The sequence below is a fragment of the Papilio machaon genome, chromosome 13 (genome assembly GCF_912999745.1).
Source record: "Papilio machaon chromosome 13, ilPapMach1.1, whole genome shotgun sequence".
NCBI classification, from domain to species: Eukaryota; Metazoa; Arthropoda; class Insecta; order Lepidoptera; family Papilionidae; genus Papilio; species Papilio machaon.
Window position 1 is genome coordinate 8,182,371 of NC_059998.1, and position 17,326 is coordinate 8,199,696.

The window sequence follows — 17,326 nt, forward strand, 5'->3', positions numbered from 1 at the left end:
CAAAAATAGAGATTTGCAATAGCACTAGAATTAGTGAAGTAAATAAGAAAAAATACTAAGAAGATAAACTAGCTAAGAACAAGTGACAGGCTCGTTACAATACGTTTAGCACGCTTATATGATTTCCCTAACTGTATTTACTTTTCTTTCAAAAAAATTTGCATCTCAAAATTAATTCACAATCAACTTGAATCTAATTAAACTACAAAAAACAATGATATTTTTCATCAAGTTTATTTACCAATAGAGTTGAAAAGTTTCCTTATATTAGTAACACTCGACCAGTTCTTTATCATTAAGTTGGTCATCCTCCCAGTGGGAAGTTCAACAGGTACACAACCAGGTACGGCAAAGAAGAAAGCATACCATTCTGATAGGTTCCATTTAATATATGGTTCAATGTACTAAGCTTTCCAGTTATAATTTTTATTGGAGGTACTGCTTCTTCTTTCCTTATTCATTCCTTCTCTGTATATAATACGAACATCTAAAGATGCAGTGTTTTAAATTTTCTCGGTTACGTAAATTTCAAAGTATTGCAATGTATTTCCGGCGGCAACAGTGTATGTCGGTATAGATTATGAAACAGTCAGAAAAAAAGTGAATTTGCTTGCGACAGACTTGTGATAGTCTTTCAATAACAGGATAACTTAACATCTCGTGAGATTATCTCCAATCACACACATTACTTTGAAAAACAATATTTACTTAATTAAACATTTGATTATTTAAATATGATATTAATGTTCAATGTAATTTCGAATAGTAGTTAGACATGTCCCAATACTTAATTTAGCGTTAAACGTTATACATATATGTCGGTATCCCAGTGAGAAGCGTGAAGAACCCCCAGTTCTGTAGCGGCCACGATCGCCGCCAAGAAGGGCAGGCTGGTGACCACGGTGCGCCACGGAGTTGGGTATCTCTGTACAATTCAATAAATCACTGTCTGGACTTTTCAGACATTTGTACAGCTGCATGGATTACAGATAGTTGATGATGTCTATTGTCATATTATTTCTCTACAATCTTTACATATTTTATAGTTGCACAGTCAACAAAAGCAGTAATTACCGGAATAGTAAGACCGCTTCAATCGAGTGTCATTATATCACATATTAAGATATATTCGATGTAGGTGGAGCCTACTATTATTATCTTCTCTTCGTTTTTTACAAGAAATAGTCGCATCGCTTTTGATACTATTTTCAATGTTGTACTTTATAGATTACAAGGTGAAATGTAAACAGAAAACAAAATGTATTAATATGTAATAGAAGTAATGTTAAACAAAACACAAAAGCTGTCACAGATAAAGCTTAATCTTAAATCAGTAATAAATATTCAAATTGGACATCTCTCGCGTGACTGATAATGTTGACGATGTAGATTATCTCTTGTCATCTATAAACTGGAATCATTTGATTTTATTTTGACGTAGGTTAGGAAATAGAATTGCGTTAGTAACCTTATCATACGATTTAGCGCGTGCACAACTGTCGAGATATCCTCCATCAATTATGTAATTCTATAAGTATAAGTTTTGTTAGAATACATTAAAATACTCGTAACTTAAGTATAAATATTAACATAAACACCGAGTACTGACTAATCCGTACAAGTTTAAAAAGATTGAACACAAATAAAATAATGAATGAGTTGGAATAGCTGCAAGAATGAAATGGTCCTTCACCATGTCTTTATCCATAACACTTTTGCGTTTTTTTCCTTCTGCGTAACTGAAATCATATATAATAGTCACTTAGACACGTGACAAACCAAATAAGTGGTTTGGCGGGAAAGTTCTGTGAAATCTTTTTGTCAACCATATTCAAAATAAGTGTTCACTTCTAAGTCTTCGCATATCAAAAATAAGTGCTTTTTCCAACTAAAAAAGCATGAGTAAAATATTATTTTTTAAGATAAATTGGAATTAATCTGTAAAGAGATGTACGTGTGACTCCTGACCCCTGTAGAGATGTGCCACTTACTGGATGACAGAAGATAGCTGACTGCGATCATTAGCTAAGTTTGAATCTTATAACATCACTACCGACGTGGCACTGTGTGGCCGCGTCCTAAATTCACATCCATATAACTACCTACCCCTACTCGAGTATATCAACGTTACCTTTTCCACTGCCATCGCACTTTTACCGAAATCCAAGTTTAAGTCCCCTTCCTTAATAAGAAAAGGATGGGAAGGGGAAATGGATTTAGCGAGAGAGAGGGGATGTAAAGAAAAGAAGACTATCTCTCTGTACAACCTATACTCCGTCAAGTAGGCTTTCAATTCTTAGCAGATGTAAACATAAAACTTCATTAAAGGTTTATGGCAGTTGTAGACTTGACACACGGCCGTAAACGATACATTATAAAATTTGGTTTCAAGTAATCATAACTAATTCGAAAATCTAAAGTAGTTACACTATCTGTGTCTCTTTTATTTATAATATTCTTACAACGTGATAAATCTATAAAATAAAACAATGAAAAGAACGTTATAAGTATTTAATATTTTATTGTTTTTGTCTTATTATTTAAGTAATTCGTACATAATATACGAGTAAGTGTATTTGTATCAACAACAGTTCAGGTACAAAACACACGTCAGTCGTATGCTCCTAAGAATTATTTTTCGACAGGTTTTGCTGCGTTCTCTTCTGAAACAAAAATGAAAGAATTAGAAATTTTAAATTTCAGGGATTTATATCATTGTTTAAAAATTGTATATGAAAAGTTTTAATAAAACGAACCGGAATCATTTTCCTCGGGGTCGTTCCAGGGCTGTTTGTTGGACGTCGTGAACAGAACGAAACACAGATTGGTACAGAAGTAGATGCCCGACGCCAAGAAGAACACCTTCCGCCACTCTGCTGGATCTGTCTGCAATATCAATTTAGAATTTAGTTTTAAGAACTAACAAATCAAAAGGGCGATGAGAAACGAAAAAGAAAATCTCCTCAGAGTAAATTTAGCTGAGAAAATGTTTACTGAAATATTATTTCCATTTTACGAAAGTAATCATTGAGCACCAACAGCCTAAGCTTTGTTGTAATGGCTAAAACAAATGTTAGTAAATTTCAAATAAATAAAAACAATCAAATTTCCGACTTCTTACAGTCGAAAGGGAAATACTTAATTAAATCGAAATATCTGGTAAAAGAACATAGATTGCTCTTTAATATTCAACAGGGTTTATATATAGTTTAATGAAATTACCTCATCCTGTATAATGACACCGCAAATCAAGGGCGCTATGATAGATGTTATGTTAGCGAAGAAGTTGGAGATGGCCATCAGAGACGAACTGAAGTTTGGCGCCAAGTCTACCAAAATTAACTGGAAAAGAGATTAAATAATGTGTTTATTGTCACATTTGATAAACTTGTTTGAAGTAGTAGAATGTAGTAAGCCGTTCATTCCTCTTTTTCCAAAGTCAATGGACAAATAAAAAAATGTACTTGTCCCTTAAAGGTCGGCAACACAGCTGTGGTTCTTCTGGTGTTGCGGACTTAAAATTAAGTTTAACCAGGGTAACCGCAATACGCGAAAACTCACCATGTAGCCTGTGAAGTGACCAGCGTTGATGCCCAGCGTTACTGTCAACATGAGCACGGACACCACCATGTTGCCTTCAGGCGCGTAAGAGAGACCGATTAATGCGAGAGCCGGACCCCAAAGACCTACGAAAATATGCAAAACTATTAGAATATTTGAAAATTTAATTGATTGATTGATTGAAAAGGATGAAATTATATTAAAAACGTTATCTGTATTTCAATATGGTATTATTTTCTATAAGCAAAAGTAATGACAAAGTAACCTATAGAGTTCGCCAACTTCCTGGTGTTGGTTATGCTGAGCCAGCGGCGCCTGATGAGTAAGTCGGTGAGGAAGCCCACGGGGAAGCTCAGCAGGTACATGGCCAGGTACGGCAGAGAGGACAGCATGCCGTTCTAGCATTTCAATAATACCAATTAAACGAGAATAAGAAATATTTAGACTACCGTCTATAATAATGTATTTTAGGTGAATCATCTTAGATTCGATACCCTAACTCAAAAAGTATCAAAATCAGTAGGTTATTACAATCTTTTTGTTTTTGACTAAAGCAAATTTTGTTAAAATCACAACTCTATACTAACTATGACAAACTTAACTAAATTAAGTTAAAGCCCGTGAGACAGTAATGATCTTAACTTCATAAGACCTTATAATACAAACCTTTTTCAAGTTGACATCTAGCACTTTAGCCATGTATGTGGGCATCTCCGTCATGAGCGTGAAGAAGCCCCAGTTCTGTCCGCAGTGCGCCACCACGGCCGCCCAGAACGGGAAGCAAGTCACGATCTTCAGCCACGGAGTGCGGTGTTTCTGGCAAATCAAATAATTTTTGATCCCTGGGTGCTAATAACACAAGAAAACTCAAACAATTTGTGCAATTTTTATTTGTGGGTAAATTATTACCTTAAAAACATATTATTAAATTCCATCTTATTTTACTTCTAAAGTATCGTTTGACCTTATTTAAGTAAATAACAATAATTTAAAGAATTCAAATCCTTATTCCATTAACTGTATTTTTATGCGATCCTTCCGCACAGCTCGACTTGGGACGGGAGGGGCGGGTGTTATCGTCACAATAATTTTTTATGCAAATGTTAAATTTTACAAATTTATTTCGCTTCATCAAAAAATCCTTTTTCCCGGCGTCGAGATAAGTGTAATAAGAAATCTCTCCAGCTTAAGGGAGCGGTAATGAGCTATTTTGCTATTCCCCTCCATGAATAATTCAGGTGCTATACATTACACTTGCTAATGAGAGCACGCACTTGTTGTCAAGCATTGCGCCGGCCGGCAGAGTCGCGGAATTAACTCAAATTGTGTTAGCTAATTCGAGCATTAGGACCGGGAAGTATTTATTTAAGAGTAAAGTTTGGCACAAATGATAGTTACAAGATATCCCAGAGCATTGTAAAAACGACGACGTAGGATAATGCTGTTTCGCAGTTTTAGACAAAAATGATCATACTTTAAGCAGATATAAATGTACCAATTATAACTCTTGATATTTCATTACCTTTTGTTCTTCAGTTCGTCCTAAAGACGTTTGAATGTATGTGAGTTCATGTTGTGAGATCATCTTGGACTGCTCAGGCGAGGCGGCGCCGAGGAAGATATATGCGACGGTCCACAGACCGCCCAGCAGCGCGTTGGAGTAGAAGATCGCCTTCCATCCCCATGCAGACGCAATGAACCCGGACGAGATGAGCTGGATGGCCACACCTAGCTGACTGCCTGTTAAACGAGCGTCATTGCGGTTATACGGTCACTATGAACTTAGTGCTAGTTAATTACAAGTGGGATTTAAAACATACCGGCATATATGATAGTGCTGAGCGTGCCTTTCTCTTCTAGTGGTATCCACTGGCTTACGAGGTGGTGCATGGAGGGGAACACAAACGACTGAGACATGCCCTGCAGTATGCGACACACCACCACGAACTTCCAGCCGCCCTGCGACACACATAAATTTTGATCTTTACGAAGGGTCAATAACACAATTTTTCAAAGCTTACGAAAATAACACTTTAAGATGAAGGCTCACTTTAATTAAAATAGAATATAATAAAGTAACTTTAATCGATACACAGCAAACTAACATAATAAGCGGCAGTTGGCAGGATCAGAGAGACGAGCGCATTCACACCAACGGAGATAGTGATGAGCGCCTTGCCGCCAAAGCGTTTGGCCAGTTCGCCAGAGGGCAGCATGAGCAGCACGTAGCCCCAGAAGAACGACGACAGGATCATCGACTGTATGCTGTAGCTCCACTCGAAGTGCTGAAAGACGCAATATCTCATGTCTCACACAATTGTAACATTTGGGAGAACTTTTGCGGATTTTTATTTCATTTGAAGCACACCCACAAATATACGTAAACCACAGAACATTTGAAACACATGCTTTTTATCATCTTGGGCAAGAATTTCTATAATTTTAGTGAATGTCACATCATGTTTGTAATTTCAATGAGAGCTTTGATTACATAAAAATTAAATAATATCTGTAGTTGTGAAGCTTTACTTGTAGTATATAAGTTTTATATTACTAATTCAGTCTAATAAATACAAACTTAAAAATGACTACTACCTATATATAAACCACTATTACTAAAAAAATGGAGTTTGAAAGAATTTTTCTTTTTGCTGTATTGTAAGTAATAACTAAGCAATTATAATCTAAAGTCTATCGGAAATTTAGGATTTGATAACTTGTATATTTGTAAGTAAAATAGAGCAGAATTGTGTCGAACTTGAATAATTCCACTGTAGGAAATTTTATGAATACAATAAATAAGGTGAATGTGATAAATGTTGAGTGTGCAGTGATAAATCAACGTGTGACCTGAACAAGCCGACACTCACGCTGCGGTCATTGCTTCTGATACGTTAATGTCAAAGATATTCAGCACAATATCTTAAATTATTTAATAGTATTAAATAAAATTACATAAACATAATTGTTTGTGTGACATAATTGGCCCGATAAGACAAGTCGACAAACATCAGTTCTTTTAATTTAATACCCAACAACTGCCTGCTCTCGAATTTGCGTAGATATTTTGGTGTGTTCGTATGAGGAAACACAATCAATACGGGCCATCATTCCTCTATAATATTAGACGTTACAACTCTTGACGTAACAAAAGTACTCAGATTATACGATAATTTCTGACAAATCTATCTTCGTAAGATTATTAGTAAGATTAAATGTTAGAGACAGTTACATCAAAGATTTAACAGATAACTAATCTGTCCATGCAAAATAGATCTTAACTGCATTTTTGATAGCGACCAGATTAATCTACAAATCACGTGAAAGAAACTTGATCAGAAAACGAAAGCACGTGGGTTGTGGACAAACAAAAAAGTGTTCAACTTTGTCAATCGGTTTGTAGGACGATGACATCACAACTTACGTCTTCCTTAGTAGTGTCGGTCATGTCAACGATGGCCATACTGATGTTCACGCGCATGCTGTACACCAAACACAGCGCCAAGAACAGCAGGAACGTCTGCAAGTGACGCATGCCCAGACCTCCTGCGAATTATTAAAACTAGGTCTTAATTTCTCTATTACACATAATACATAAGAAGAAAATACAGTGATATATCCATCTACTCGTAATAGTATACGAAATACCCATCTCACTTCATTTATTTCTCATTTAACCAATCATTTAGTCAAAGACATTTAACATATATATGAATAGAGGAGATATAACGAGTGAAACCATACGCTCAAAAAACTAATACTGGTAGAGCTTCGAGTCTTGCGGATAATAGATAGTAGTACTGAGGGTTGTTCTTAAAATATTTAAGGGAAAATGTTCATATTATCTGCTCTATATCTAGTATCTTATTTGAATCTCTTTGAATTTATAATATGAATGAATACTCGTAGAATGATACTAACATATCTACTAACAATGTTTACTGCACTGTACGTACCTTTACCGTAGCTATCGACGTGCGAACGATTTTTTCGTATCGGTAATAAGGGCGTTATTTCATTAACTTCATCATCACACATCTTGCAATGTCCTACAGACTCGTCAGACGCACTTGTTTAATATAACTGATCCAAAATGTAACCGCAATTTGTTTAGTTTTGTTTGTGTTTGTGAATTAGATAAGTTAACGATCAGTCAATTCCCAGCAATGACTTAATCAACATAAGTCAACATAATTATGTATTAGACGATAATGTATCTTGTTACGAAAACTCTACGTATTTAAACATTTACTACTGTGGTTGTTAAATCAACTAAATTTATCTTTCTCCCCTCAACGAAATAGATATTGTAACTAGTCTGGCCATAAATACTGTTACATAAAAACATTTCTTTTTTTCCACTTTTTAATTATTTTTAAATTTGAACACGTATATTATTTTAAAAACTTAATTCGTTTTTGCGCCATTTCACATATTTTTTTGTGTTCATTATTAAATTACAATATGGAATGGGGTATTAAAGAAAATAGGATTGCAGTGATCGCCTTGCACAAAGTGGGTATCGAGCCGTCGATCATATTCCAGACATTTCAAAAGCTTGGTATCAGCCGTATGTTCGTATATCGTACTATTAACAGATACAGCATCACTTCGTCTGTCGAAGACCAGAAAAGATCGGGGCGCCCGCGTGTTGTTAGAACTACAAAGGCTGTTAATGCTGTTAAGCCCAAAATTCGTCGAAACCCCATTACGAAGCAAAAAATCTTATCGCGAGAAATGAAGATTCCCACTAGAACTATGTCGCGTATTATAAAACAAGACCTGAAGCTCGGTGCTTATCGACGATATATAGGACATGCCCTAAATCAATCTTTACAATTAAAGAGAGTGGATCGATCAAAACGCCTTCTGTCGCGATACGCAGGAGAAAGGCACAGAAATATCCTCTTTACCGATGAAAAAAAATTCATGATTGAAGAACACTACATTAAGTAAAATGATAATCTGTACGCTCACACTTCTTAAAAAGCTGCTCAAGTTGTCGGAAAGGTAAAACGTGGTCATCAGCCTGCATAAGTGATGGTTTGGTGGGGCGTGTCTTATCAAGGAGTCACAAAACTACATTTTTGTGGAAAAGGAGTGAAAACTTCAACCAAAGTATATCAAGATACAGTCTTGGATCATGCAGTGAAACCTCTCAGCCGTTAAGCAATTATTAAAAATATACCGTGGACTTTCCAGCAGGACTCTGCACCTGGTCACAAGGCACGAACTACCCAAGGCTGGCTTGAAACCAACGTTCCGGACTTTATAAGAGTTGAAGACTGGCCCTCATCTAGCCCAGACCTCAACACTTTAGACTTCAAATTATGTTCAGTTTTAGAGGACATAGCCTACTCTAAACGACACGGCAGCATTGAGTCTCTTAAAAAATCTTTGGAGCAAGCAGTGGCGAAATTTCCCTTGGATACAGTGCGTAAACCCATAGATTCGTGGCCAAACAGATTAAAGGCCTGTATAAAAACTAAAGATGGCGATTTCGAATAGAATATTTTTTTATTTTTTGCTGAGACCTTAATAAATATGTAGGTATAAATTTTATTAATATTACATTACTTCATTTTAAAAAAAATGCATTTTCATTTGTAACAGAACTTATGGCTGGACTAAGTATATGTATGATCACAGTAGACCGGGGTATTGTTAAGCATCCCTTTTGTTTTCTCACGTTCGTATGAATGAATTTTACACGTAAGAGGCATGCTTGTAGATTTGCATTGGAATTACTCTGTTTAGTCACTGGGTGTGAAGAGTTACGCTTTTTGCAACCTAGAAAATCATGTCTACTATTGTAATTAAATTGCTAAAAATCATGCTTTTCGTTATAAAATGCATCCACAGTTCTTATATAGTGTAGATATGTGTAGTCATACGTTTGCATCTGCTTTAAAACATGCAGCTCCACAGTGGTGGTACAAACAGAAGGTGTACCTAAGTTGATATAATACAAAACATTACGACGCAGACATGACATCCGAATTTAGTTCTCCATTGATACCAATACTGTTATCTACAAAATATATTTTTATCGACATCACATCGATTGTGAGAGTGTAATACCATTCAAAGATAAATGAAATCTACGTTGAGAAACAGAAATGCAAACATGGGTCCACAAAATTTGGGCGGAAACACGATAGAACCCTGCTAAAATGTAATAGAAGAACGGAAACCCGTGAATCAAAAAAACACAGTCAGATAGATAGAGTTGTGCATGATGGGTATGTCTTTGATAGTTTAAAATTATTCCACATCTGTAATACTGACTGAAAAATACTAATTCACATTGACTTATTAAATTGAAACTCTTAACTCTAACATTTTGTAATTATTTCATATCATATCTAATAACGTTTAAAATTCTTTTACTCGTCGCTTATCAATTAAAGACAACAGTAACAGTGGTAGACGCCAACAACAACATCTGTTGCACGAATTGGCTGGCTCGCCCAGTTAAATACCACGACCACACAGAAGACTGGCGTCAAGTGGAAGAAATTATGCGTTCCGTATGATGTGGTGCCGGAGGTTTAATTTTAATACTCTTTCCCTTCACGCCCTCTTCTTATAAGGAAAGGATGAGAAAGGAAAGCGGATTTTTCGGAGTAGGCGATGCATATTAATGGAAAATATTCTCATTTTGTGCGTCCCTTCCTCCGTTGGTTAGAGGCAGGCAACGTATCTACTATTTCGGCGAATTCAGGTGATCGCTCGCTTGTTTGCCACCTTATGATATAAAAAAAGATGCACACTGTTTTGAAAGTATTAAACCTTTTTGATAGACTTACTTGGAGGAACATTTTCAGCTTCAGTTAATTTTCCCATGTCGATGTGTGTGTGAATGCCTTTTATTTCATCAGCGGTATCTCTTCACTTGTCCGCACAGAGTAGGACGAGTAGAGGCGATGTATTGACCTCTTAAATGTACGACAACAACTAGACATTCAATCGAATTGCAAATACACTACAATATATCATCATCTGTCAATGTTTATCTTGAATTGTTTTGTAAGCGATATTTATGTGAGATATTAATTCGATGTATGATATTTTGTAATCTTCTCTCCTTCTCTTCTCTGACGTCATTGCAACTTTTGTTAGATCTTAATCGTATATAATACCCACTTGTATTCACGTGTACAGAGATTTACAGACCAGATACTTGTAACTCAGGGCCTTATCCTGAATATTTTATGCTATAAATTTGTATTCCTTCAGCCTTACGCAGTTAACTACAAAAAGTCGTAATCTCACGTAAACTTCATCAGTCATTTCAGTTACTGTTTATTATAATGCCATAACTTGTTTTTTTATAACAAATAAACTAGTGCTTGACCACAAACCCACCCGATGATAAGTGGTGATATAGATAGATTGTTTGTATAGATCTAAACAATGCACCCCAGAAAAAAGTAGTGTCATGAGATTGATGCGTTGTCGAACTTTAAGCGACAAATGTCTGTGTCATTTCTTTGTAAAACCAAATTATATTGAGCCTTCCGATACATGAGTCTGCTATTTCAGCCATGAAGATAGTTTCACGTCGTCACAGATATGCTAAACGCCTGTCATGTTAAGATTATTTCTCACTTCCCTGGCCTTTTCCCACTCACGTGGGGTCGGCACACAAGGTTTATAAACCTTAAAGTTTTAGCTCAAGTTTTTACGGCCGCCTGCCTGTCGCCAACTCTACATGTTTGGATTATTTATGTTTAATTATCATTCGTGTATTAAATAGGCTCTCTGTTGGTGTTGACACGTTTACAAGATATATCGAAATTAAAAAAAAACAAAAGTCCAGATTTATTTTTATTATATCTAAGTATATACAAGCCTTTCTTATTTCAGGTACAGAAATAAATAAAAACGAAGCGAAATAGAGAGCGATGTTTCTTCAGCGAGTCGTCGGTTTTATTTCTGTAACAAAAGATAAAATATTAATAAGTAAGTCCGTATTTCTTCGGTTTACATAAAGATTCAATAACGCACCGATATCGGTTTCTTTCTTATGTTCGTTCCAAGTCTGCCTTCTCGAAGTCATAAATATTAAAAAGAAAAGATTGGTGAAGAAATACACTCCCGAGGCGAGGAAGAACACCTTCCGCCATTCCGCAGCCGCCGTCTGCAACATAACGTAGATGATCTTCGCTTTAGAGACATATTACATTTTATAATCCTAGGCCGAAATTGTAGAGTCCATTTTATTTTACTGCATAAATAATTGACCGCTAAAAGTTAACAATAATAATTTTATGTGGACATTAAAAAAAAATTCATCAATAGTTTTATTTTTAATTTGCTAATAAATACGGCATTTACCTCATCATCGATGATAAATCCGCAGACGAGGGGCGCGATGATGGAGATGACGTTGGCGAAGAAGTTGGATATTCCCATCATGGAGCCGCTGAAGTTCGGCGCCAAGTCTATTATCACGAGCTGCAATAAAACAAACACATTTTATCGTCTACAAATGTGGTCCATAGCACTAATAAAATGTCGCAGATAAAAACTAAATACATATTTACGGCCCAGAAAAAAAATTATTTTCATAACAATTTTTTTACACCGTTATTTTTTCCTGACCACTGCTTATTTTAGAGATAAATACATAGTTTCGGCTCGTAATGGCGTAACGTCTCACTCGTAGTACTCGTTAACATATTATATAGATAGTAACTAACCAAATACCCGGCATATTGTCCTGCGTTTATCCCGACACTGACAGTTAACATTGTGACAGCGATCAATGTGTCACCCTCGGGTACGTAACTCAGGCCGATGAGCGCTATGGCCGGACCCCACAGACCTACAAATAGTAAATAATATAGTTTGGACCCTAAAGGTAATAATAATGTGATGTACAAAGAAAAAAGATAGTATTGAAGACAAACCGATAGTATTGAATAGTCTCCTGGTGTTGCTGATGCTGAGCCAGCCGCGCCGGATGATGAGGTCGGTCATGGCGCCCATGGGGAAGCTCAGCAAGTACATCGCCAGGTACGGCAGCGACGACAGCACGCCGTTCTGCATACGTTTAATTAAAATCGTCACATTCATTGAAGCAGTTCTTTCGAGATAAAATGGATGATAAATTGGAGATACCCACGCTCTTCAACTGCACTCCCAACACTTTGGCCATGTATGTGGGCATCTCCGTCATGAGCGTGAAGAAGCCCCAGTTCTGTCCGCAGTGCGCCACCACGGCCGCCCACAGCGGCACGCACCTCACTATCTGTGACCATGGCGCCGGTTGACGCTGGGAATATTGAATTGTGCAAATTAAAAATCAATATTTCCTCAGACCTGTAGCTTTAACGTGATCAGAGAGATTACTGATTTTCAGTCAGTGACGTGCTGGCGCAGCTCTTTTGAATATCCTAAATTCAAAAAGCACATTATGAGTCATGTCAGTTTTGTACGCTTAAGTTAAATATGCATTGGTTGCAGTGTAATTCTATTTTTTAATTATGTAATTTCTGTTGTTTTTTATATTCAGTTTACTCTATAACCAACAACCTTTTTTACCTTTTGGTTGTCGACTCGTCCCAATGATCTTTGTATGTATTTTAATTCTTCTTTCGAAATAATTTTCGATTGTTCCGGCGACGAAGATCCAAATATTATATAAATCACTGTCCATACGAGTCCGAGCACTGCGTTCGTGTAGAATATCGCCTGCCATCCCCACGCCGCCGCTATGAAGCCTGATATTATCAACTGAAACGCTATTCCGAGCTGACCACCTAAAATAGATATATATGTATACTGTATTTATATATTTTAAGACTTTGGTATATCCGTAATTTGTTGGCAAAAATTCTAAAACCAACAAGATCGTACCATCACTATACCTGCATAGATAATAGTGCTGAGAAGTCCGTTCTCCTCCAGGGGGATCCACTGACTGACGAGGTGGTGCATTGCGGGGTAGATGAAGCCCTGAGTGAGGCCCTGCAGCACGCGGCATGCGCACACAAGCTGCCAACCGCCCTGCAAGTTATTAATTTCTTATTCCAACTGCATATAGTATACAAAAATAAGAAATAAGATGATGCGGTTGATATACTTACGATTTTAGCAGCTGTAGGCATGAGCAGAGATAGAAGAGAGTTAACAGACACCGCGATAGTCATGAGGACCTTCCCGCCGACGCGCCGGGCCAACTCGCCCGCAGGCAGCTGCAGCACGATGTAGCCCCAGAAGAATGACGACAGGATCATGGACTGCACGCTGTGCGACCACTCGAAGTGCTACAAATTGCAAACAACATATTGTTAAGTATATTTTACAAAGAAATTCCACAACTTTATTAAAAGATATGTCGGTTCATAAACGATAGTAATAACACATTTACTATTTATACCAGAAACAAATTAAAATTGACTAAGCGTATATTAATGACGTTAAGTATTTGTGACAAACAAACAAACAATTGTGTACAAACGATATTATACAAATTTAAATCAGAAATAATGACCACACAGAGAGCGTTCGATAGCAATGTACCAAAACTATAGAATTCTATAAAACGAAATAAATAAATGATATGCAGATGCATACACTTTCATCTTAAATATATTTTTGTCACAACTTCAAGAATAACTTGAAGCAATTCTTTGGGGCACAATGAGGACAAACAATTTTTCTTCTTTGAGAACGTAATGTCCCGATTTATATAACGATACTAAAAAGTTTAAATTGAATTGTCGTTTTATACGAACTGGAGAAATTTATGTGACGCGATTCCTCGTTGCCCAAAGTTTATAGAGGCGATAGCTACAAGAGTGACCGGCCGCCGCTGATGCGACGCGATAGCTACCAGATGGTGTCAATAACACACTTTCGATAAAATTCGCGTCAAACGATTATGAGGTGCGGTTGTAAAACATAGCATAATTTTACGGTTCATACCATTAAAAATAGTAGCACATGTTCATCAGTATAGTTTTTAAGTTAATAAGAAATTTGAGACAAATCTCTTTCTTGTGACGCATTTACAACAGCTGTATTTTTACATAATTTGTTGATAACATTATGAATTAAAATAAGACGTCAAATGTCAAGGTCAAGGTCAGGAAACAGGAATACGTATGTATAACAGATACTACAGCCTCACATCAAAGATTTGATATTATTAATACGGGTAAAATTATCATTTTTTAACTTTGGGCGATTTTTGGAACCTTTGAGGTCAACTGGTTTACAACTGGTATTAAATTTTAACTTCTAACATTGACCAGTATTAACAGCTATCCGTAACAATGTACAGGGTATATTAATCCTTATATTTATTACGTTTATTGTCATACAAAATATTTGTAATGTTTGCTCAAGTGGCCAATAACGGTCCCGGGCTGCAAGAAAAATAACAACTCAATAGTCTTGATTCTTTGTGTGCATTGTTGATGATTTTATAATTTCGATAAAAAATTTAATAAAATTCAAAACAAATGTAAGTTTACAGTATATAGGAAAATAAAAGACCAAAAATAAGTAAAGTATTATCAGATGGCAGTGACCCATATCGTGACGTAATGTTATCTTCACACAAACATAAATATTGGCGGCGAACAAAATTAATCATATTTTCGATTGCATTAAAATAATGGTTCTTTTTCTATGCAAGTATTTACAGTCCAAAATAAACTGCGGCTCAGTTTCCAAAAGGAAACGATGCAATGGTGTTACTACATAAAGCGTTACTTAGTTGTGTGATTTCAGTGGTCCATATTAAAGTTTTTACTGTCTTATAATCTGGGAACGATTTATTCGTTATTGAGATGGAAATTTTGCATTAAACTCAATCTTCAGTTCATAAAAAACTTGTTTGTACTCATTGTCATGTCATTGTGTTATCAATGATTTAAATAACATCTTTGACAGTTTGACCTGCAGTTGTAATTAAACACATTTTATCTGACATCGTGTGAAGACGATTGTTGATTTACAGCAATTGCATTGACTCTATTTGTTAAAAAAAAGTGACATCAAAACTACAGTGAGTTAAGGTACGATTAGACAACGAAAATTTACATCTGTTGCCAGAATAAGTCACTCGACCTGTACAATACCACGACCACACAGAAGAGAGGCGTGAAGTATAAATAATTCCGCGTTTCGTTTGATGAGTGTGCGGTACGAACACCTAATTGTAGTCCTCTTTCTCTTCCTAGCATTTTGTTATAAGAAAATGGCGGAAAGGGGAGGTGAAATGCACCATCTTCATAAGTGAGCCAGAATGTTTGAGGTCGTATTCTGGGTTGCGAGGTCATCAATATCCCATCCATCCTTATTAGTAAGATCATAAGAGTTGTGTATGTCCATACATACCTCCGGGTGCTGGTCGTTGGTCATGTCAACGATGGCCATGCTCATGTTAACGCGCATGCAGAATGCGAACAGCATGGCCAGGAAGAGCAGGAACGTCTGCGCGTGTCGCACACCCAGACCATCTTGAATGTTCACAAAATATTTGCATCAACATTGGTCATATCAATTTTAGGAATGTTTCTATAACCGTAATAACTCCAATATAATTCCACTGCGTGTCATTTATATACCTATATGTACATATTGTCAAAATAAAAGCTACGTTATATTGTATACTACAGTAGGTAGTTGATATATTTTTGCTTCTTATTCAATTTTATTGATTCAAAAGATTTACAAATTAAAAGAAACATCTAAATTTTACGACGCTTACACTAACTAATGATTACTAATAGAAAACTATTTATATTTCAAAATAATTAAGCTGGAGAAGAGTTGAGGAAAATTTAAAAAGTGCAACTCTATTAATCCCCGACAAATATAAAAATTCAACCAATTAATTGAATATTTCAAGAATTTAAAATATGTATTACAAAGGATAAATCAAATAAATTCACTATACGAGTAACACTTATTTCAATATTAATCTCGACTTACTTGGTCGAATATTTTCAATTTTTTCCTCTCCCATTGTGGAGATTTTAAAATCAATTTAAATTTAAAGTTTTTTATATTTTAAATCCACATGTCGCACCGCGCACAGCTGTCCGCACAGCACAGCGCACAGCACAGCACAGCACAGCGCAGCGCACAGACCAATGTGATCAGCGACGACGCACTCAGTTGATCTGTGCACTTCTAATGGAAACAACTGAATACACTGAGTCGTAATTTATTAAATTATTAAATAAAGTATATAATATAACAACAATTTAATAACGCTCAGCCGCCATCTGACTTAATAGTCTCATTACATAACACTTAGTAACAAAGCGCAGTTAACTTACATTTTACAATATTATTTACAACTGTTTACTTTGTGTATAACGACGGATTTTATTATTTCTTTATGTTTAGTGAATATTTAAAATTATTTTAAACAATCTATAGGTACAAAACTATTGCATTGTAATTAATTGAGGTTTAAAACATAAATCCACTAATTCCCTTTCTGAAAGTTTATTGCTTGATCTCAATATAAAGGTATACCTATAAAGAAAATTGCATTCATTTGACACTAAGTAATTTTAAATATTTTCATTATTTAACACGCAAATAAGACAAACTTTTAAGTTAAAACTTACACGTACCAGTAATACCTACAACTAACTTGTATATTTTCATCTATTTTAAATATTAGTTAATAGAAATCATAACCAAGTGTATAAATTGAAAACATCAGTACGGCAGCCAAAATGTTTCAATCACTTTGTTATACTAAAACTATATACTATGTACAATCACAATTCCA

At 35.8% G+C, this 17,326-nt stretch overlaps 2 protein-coding genes across 3 annotated transcripts; both read right to left on the reverse strand.

Annotated features, from left to right (window-relative positions):
• Positions 1–2,530: 2,530 nt before the first annotated feature.
• LOC106709228 (putative inorganic phosphate cotransporter) lies at positions 2,531–10,536 on the reverse strand. Of its 2 annotated transcripts, none has more exons than XM_045680813.1 (11): positions 10,371–10,536; positions 6,986–7,107; positions 5,667–5,846; positions 5,382–5,520; positions 5,084–5,301; positions 4,228–4,377; positions 3,827–3,959; positions 3,562–3,686; positions 3,223–3,342; positions 2,757–2,886; positions 2,531–2,660 (listed from the first exon to the last, which is right to left on the reverse strand). In XM_045680813.1, the coding sequence occupies exons 1-11, from the start codon at positions 10,405–10,407 to the stop codon at positions 2,632–2,634; spliced, it is 1,383 nt and encodes a 460-aa protein (XP_045536769.1). In that variant the 5' UTR covers positions 10,408–10,536; the 3' UTR covers positions 2,531–2,631. The 2 variants fall into 2 exon arrangements, with proteins under 2 accessions (XP_045536769.1, XP_014356470.2); XM_014500984.2 differs by having other exon boundaries at positions 2,531–2,663; positions 10,371–10,535.
• Positions 10,537–11,378: 842 nt separating this feature from the next.
• Positions 11,379–16,721, reverse strand: LOC106709229 (putative inorganic phosphate cotransporter). The gene is made up of 11 exons (XM_014500985.2): positions 16,513–16,721; positions 15,916–16,037; positions 13,656–13,835; positions 13,437–13,575; positions 13,111–13,328; positions 12,692–12,841; positions 12,477–12,609; positions 12,267–12,391; positions 11,902–12,021; positions 11,572–11,704; positions 11,379–11,499 (listed from the first exon to the last, which is right to left on the reverse strand). Exons 1-11 carry the CDS (start codon positions 16,544–16,546, stop codon positions 11,477–11,479), a joined length of 1,377 nt encoding a protein of 458 aa, XP_014356471.2. The 5' UTR covers positions 16,547–16,721; the 3' UTR covers positions 11,379–11,476.
• Positions 16,722–17,326: the final 605 nt, after the last annotated feature.

What these genes read in the sequence shown, in the direction of transcription:
- LOC106709228 (XM_014500984.2), bottom strand. Translation starts at nt 10,407, where the DNA reads ATGGGAAAATTAACTGAAGCTGAAAATGTTCCTCCAA. An exon ending in TAGATGTCAACTTGAAAAAG is followed by an intron (nt 3,960 to 4,227) that starts GTTTGTATTATA and finishes TTGAAATGCTAG; the next exon opens with AACGGCATGCTGTCCTCTCT. An exon ending in GTCACTTCACAGGCTACATG is followed by an intron (nt 3,343 to 3,561) that starts GTGAGTTTTCGC and finishes TCTCTTTTCCAG; the next exon opens with TTAATTTTGGTAGACTTGGC.
- LOC106709229 (XM_014500985.2), bottom strand. Translation starts at nt 16,546, where the DNA reads ATGGGAGAGGAAAAAATTGAAAATATTCGACCAA. An exon ending in CCAACGACCAGCACCCGGAG is followed by an intron (nt 13,836 to 15,915) that starts GTATGTATGGAC and finishes TGCAATTTGTAG; the next exon opens with CACTTCGAGTGGTCGCACAG. An exon ending in GACAATATGCCGGGTATTTG is followed by an intron (nt 12,022 to 12,266) that starts GTTAGTTACTAT and finishes GTTTTATTGCAG; the next exon opens with CTCGTGATAATAGACTTGGC.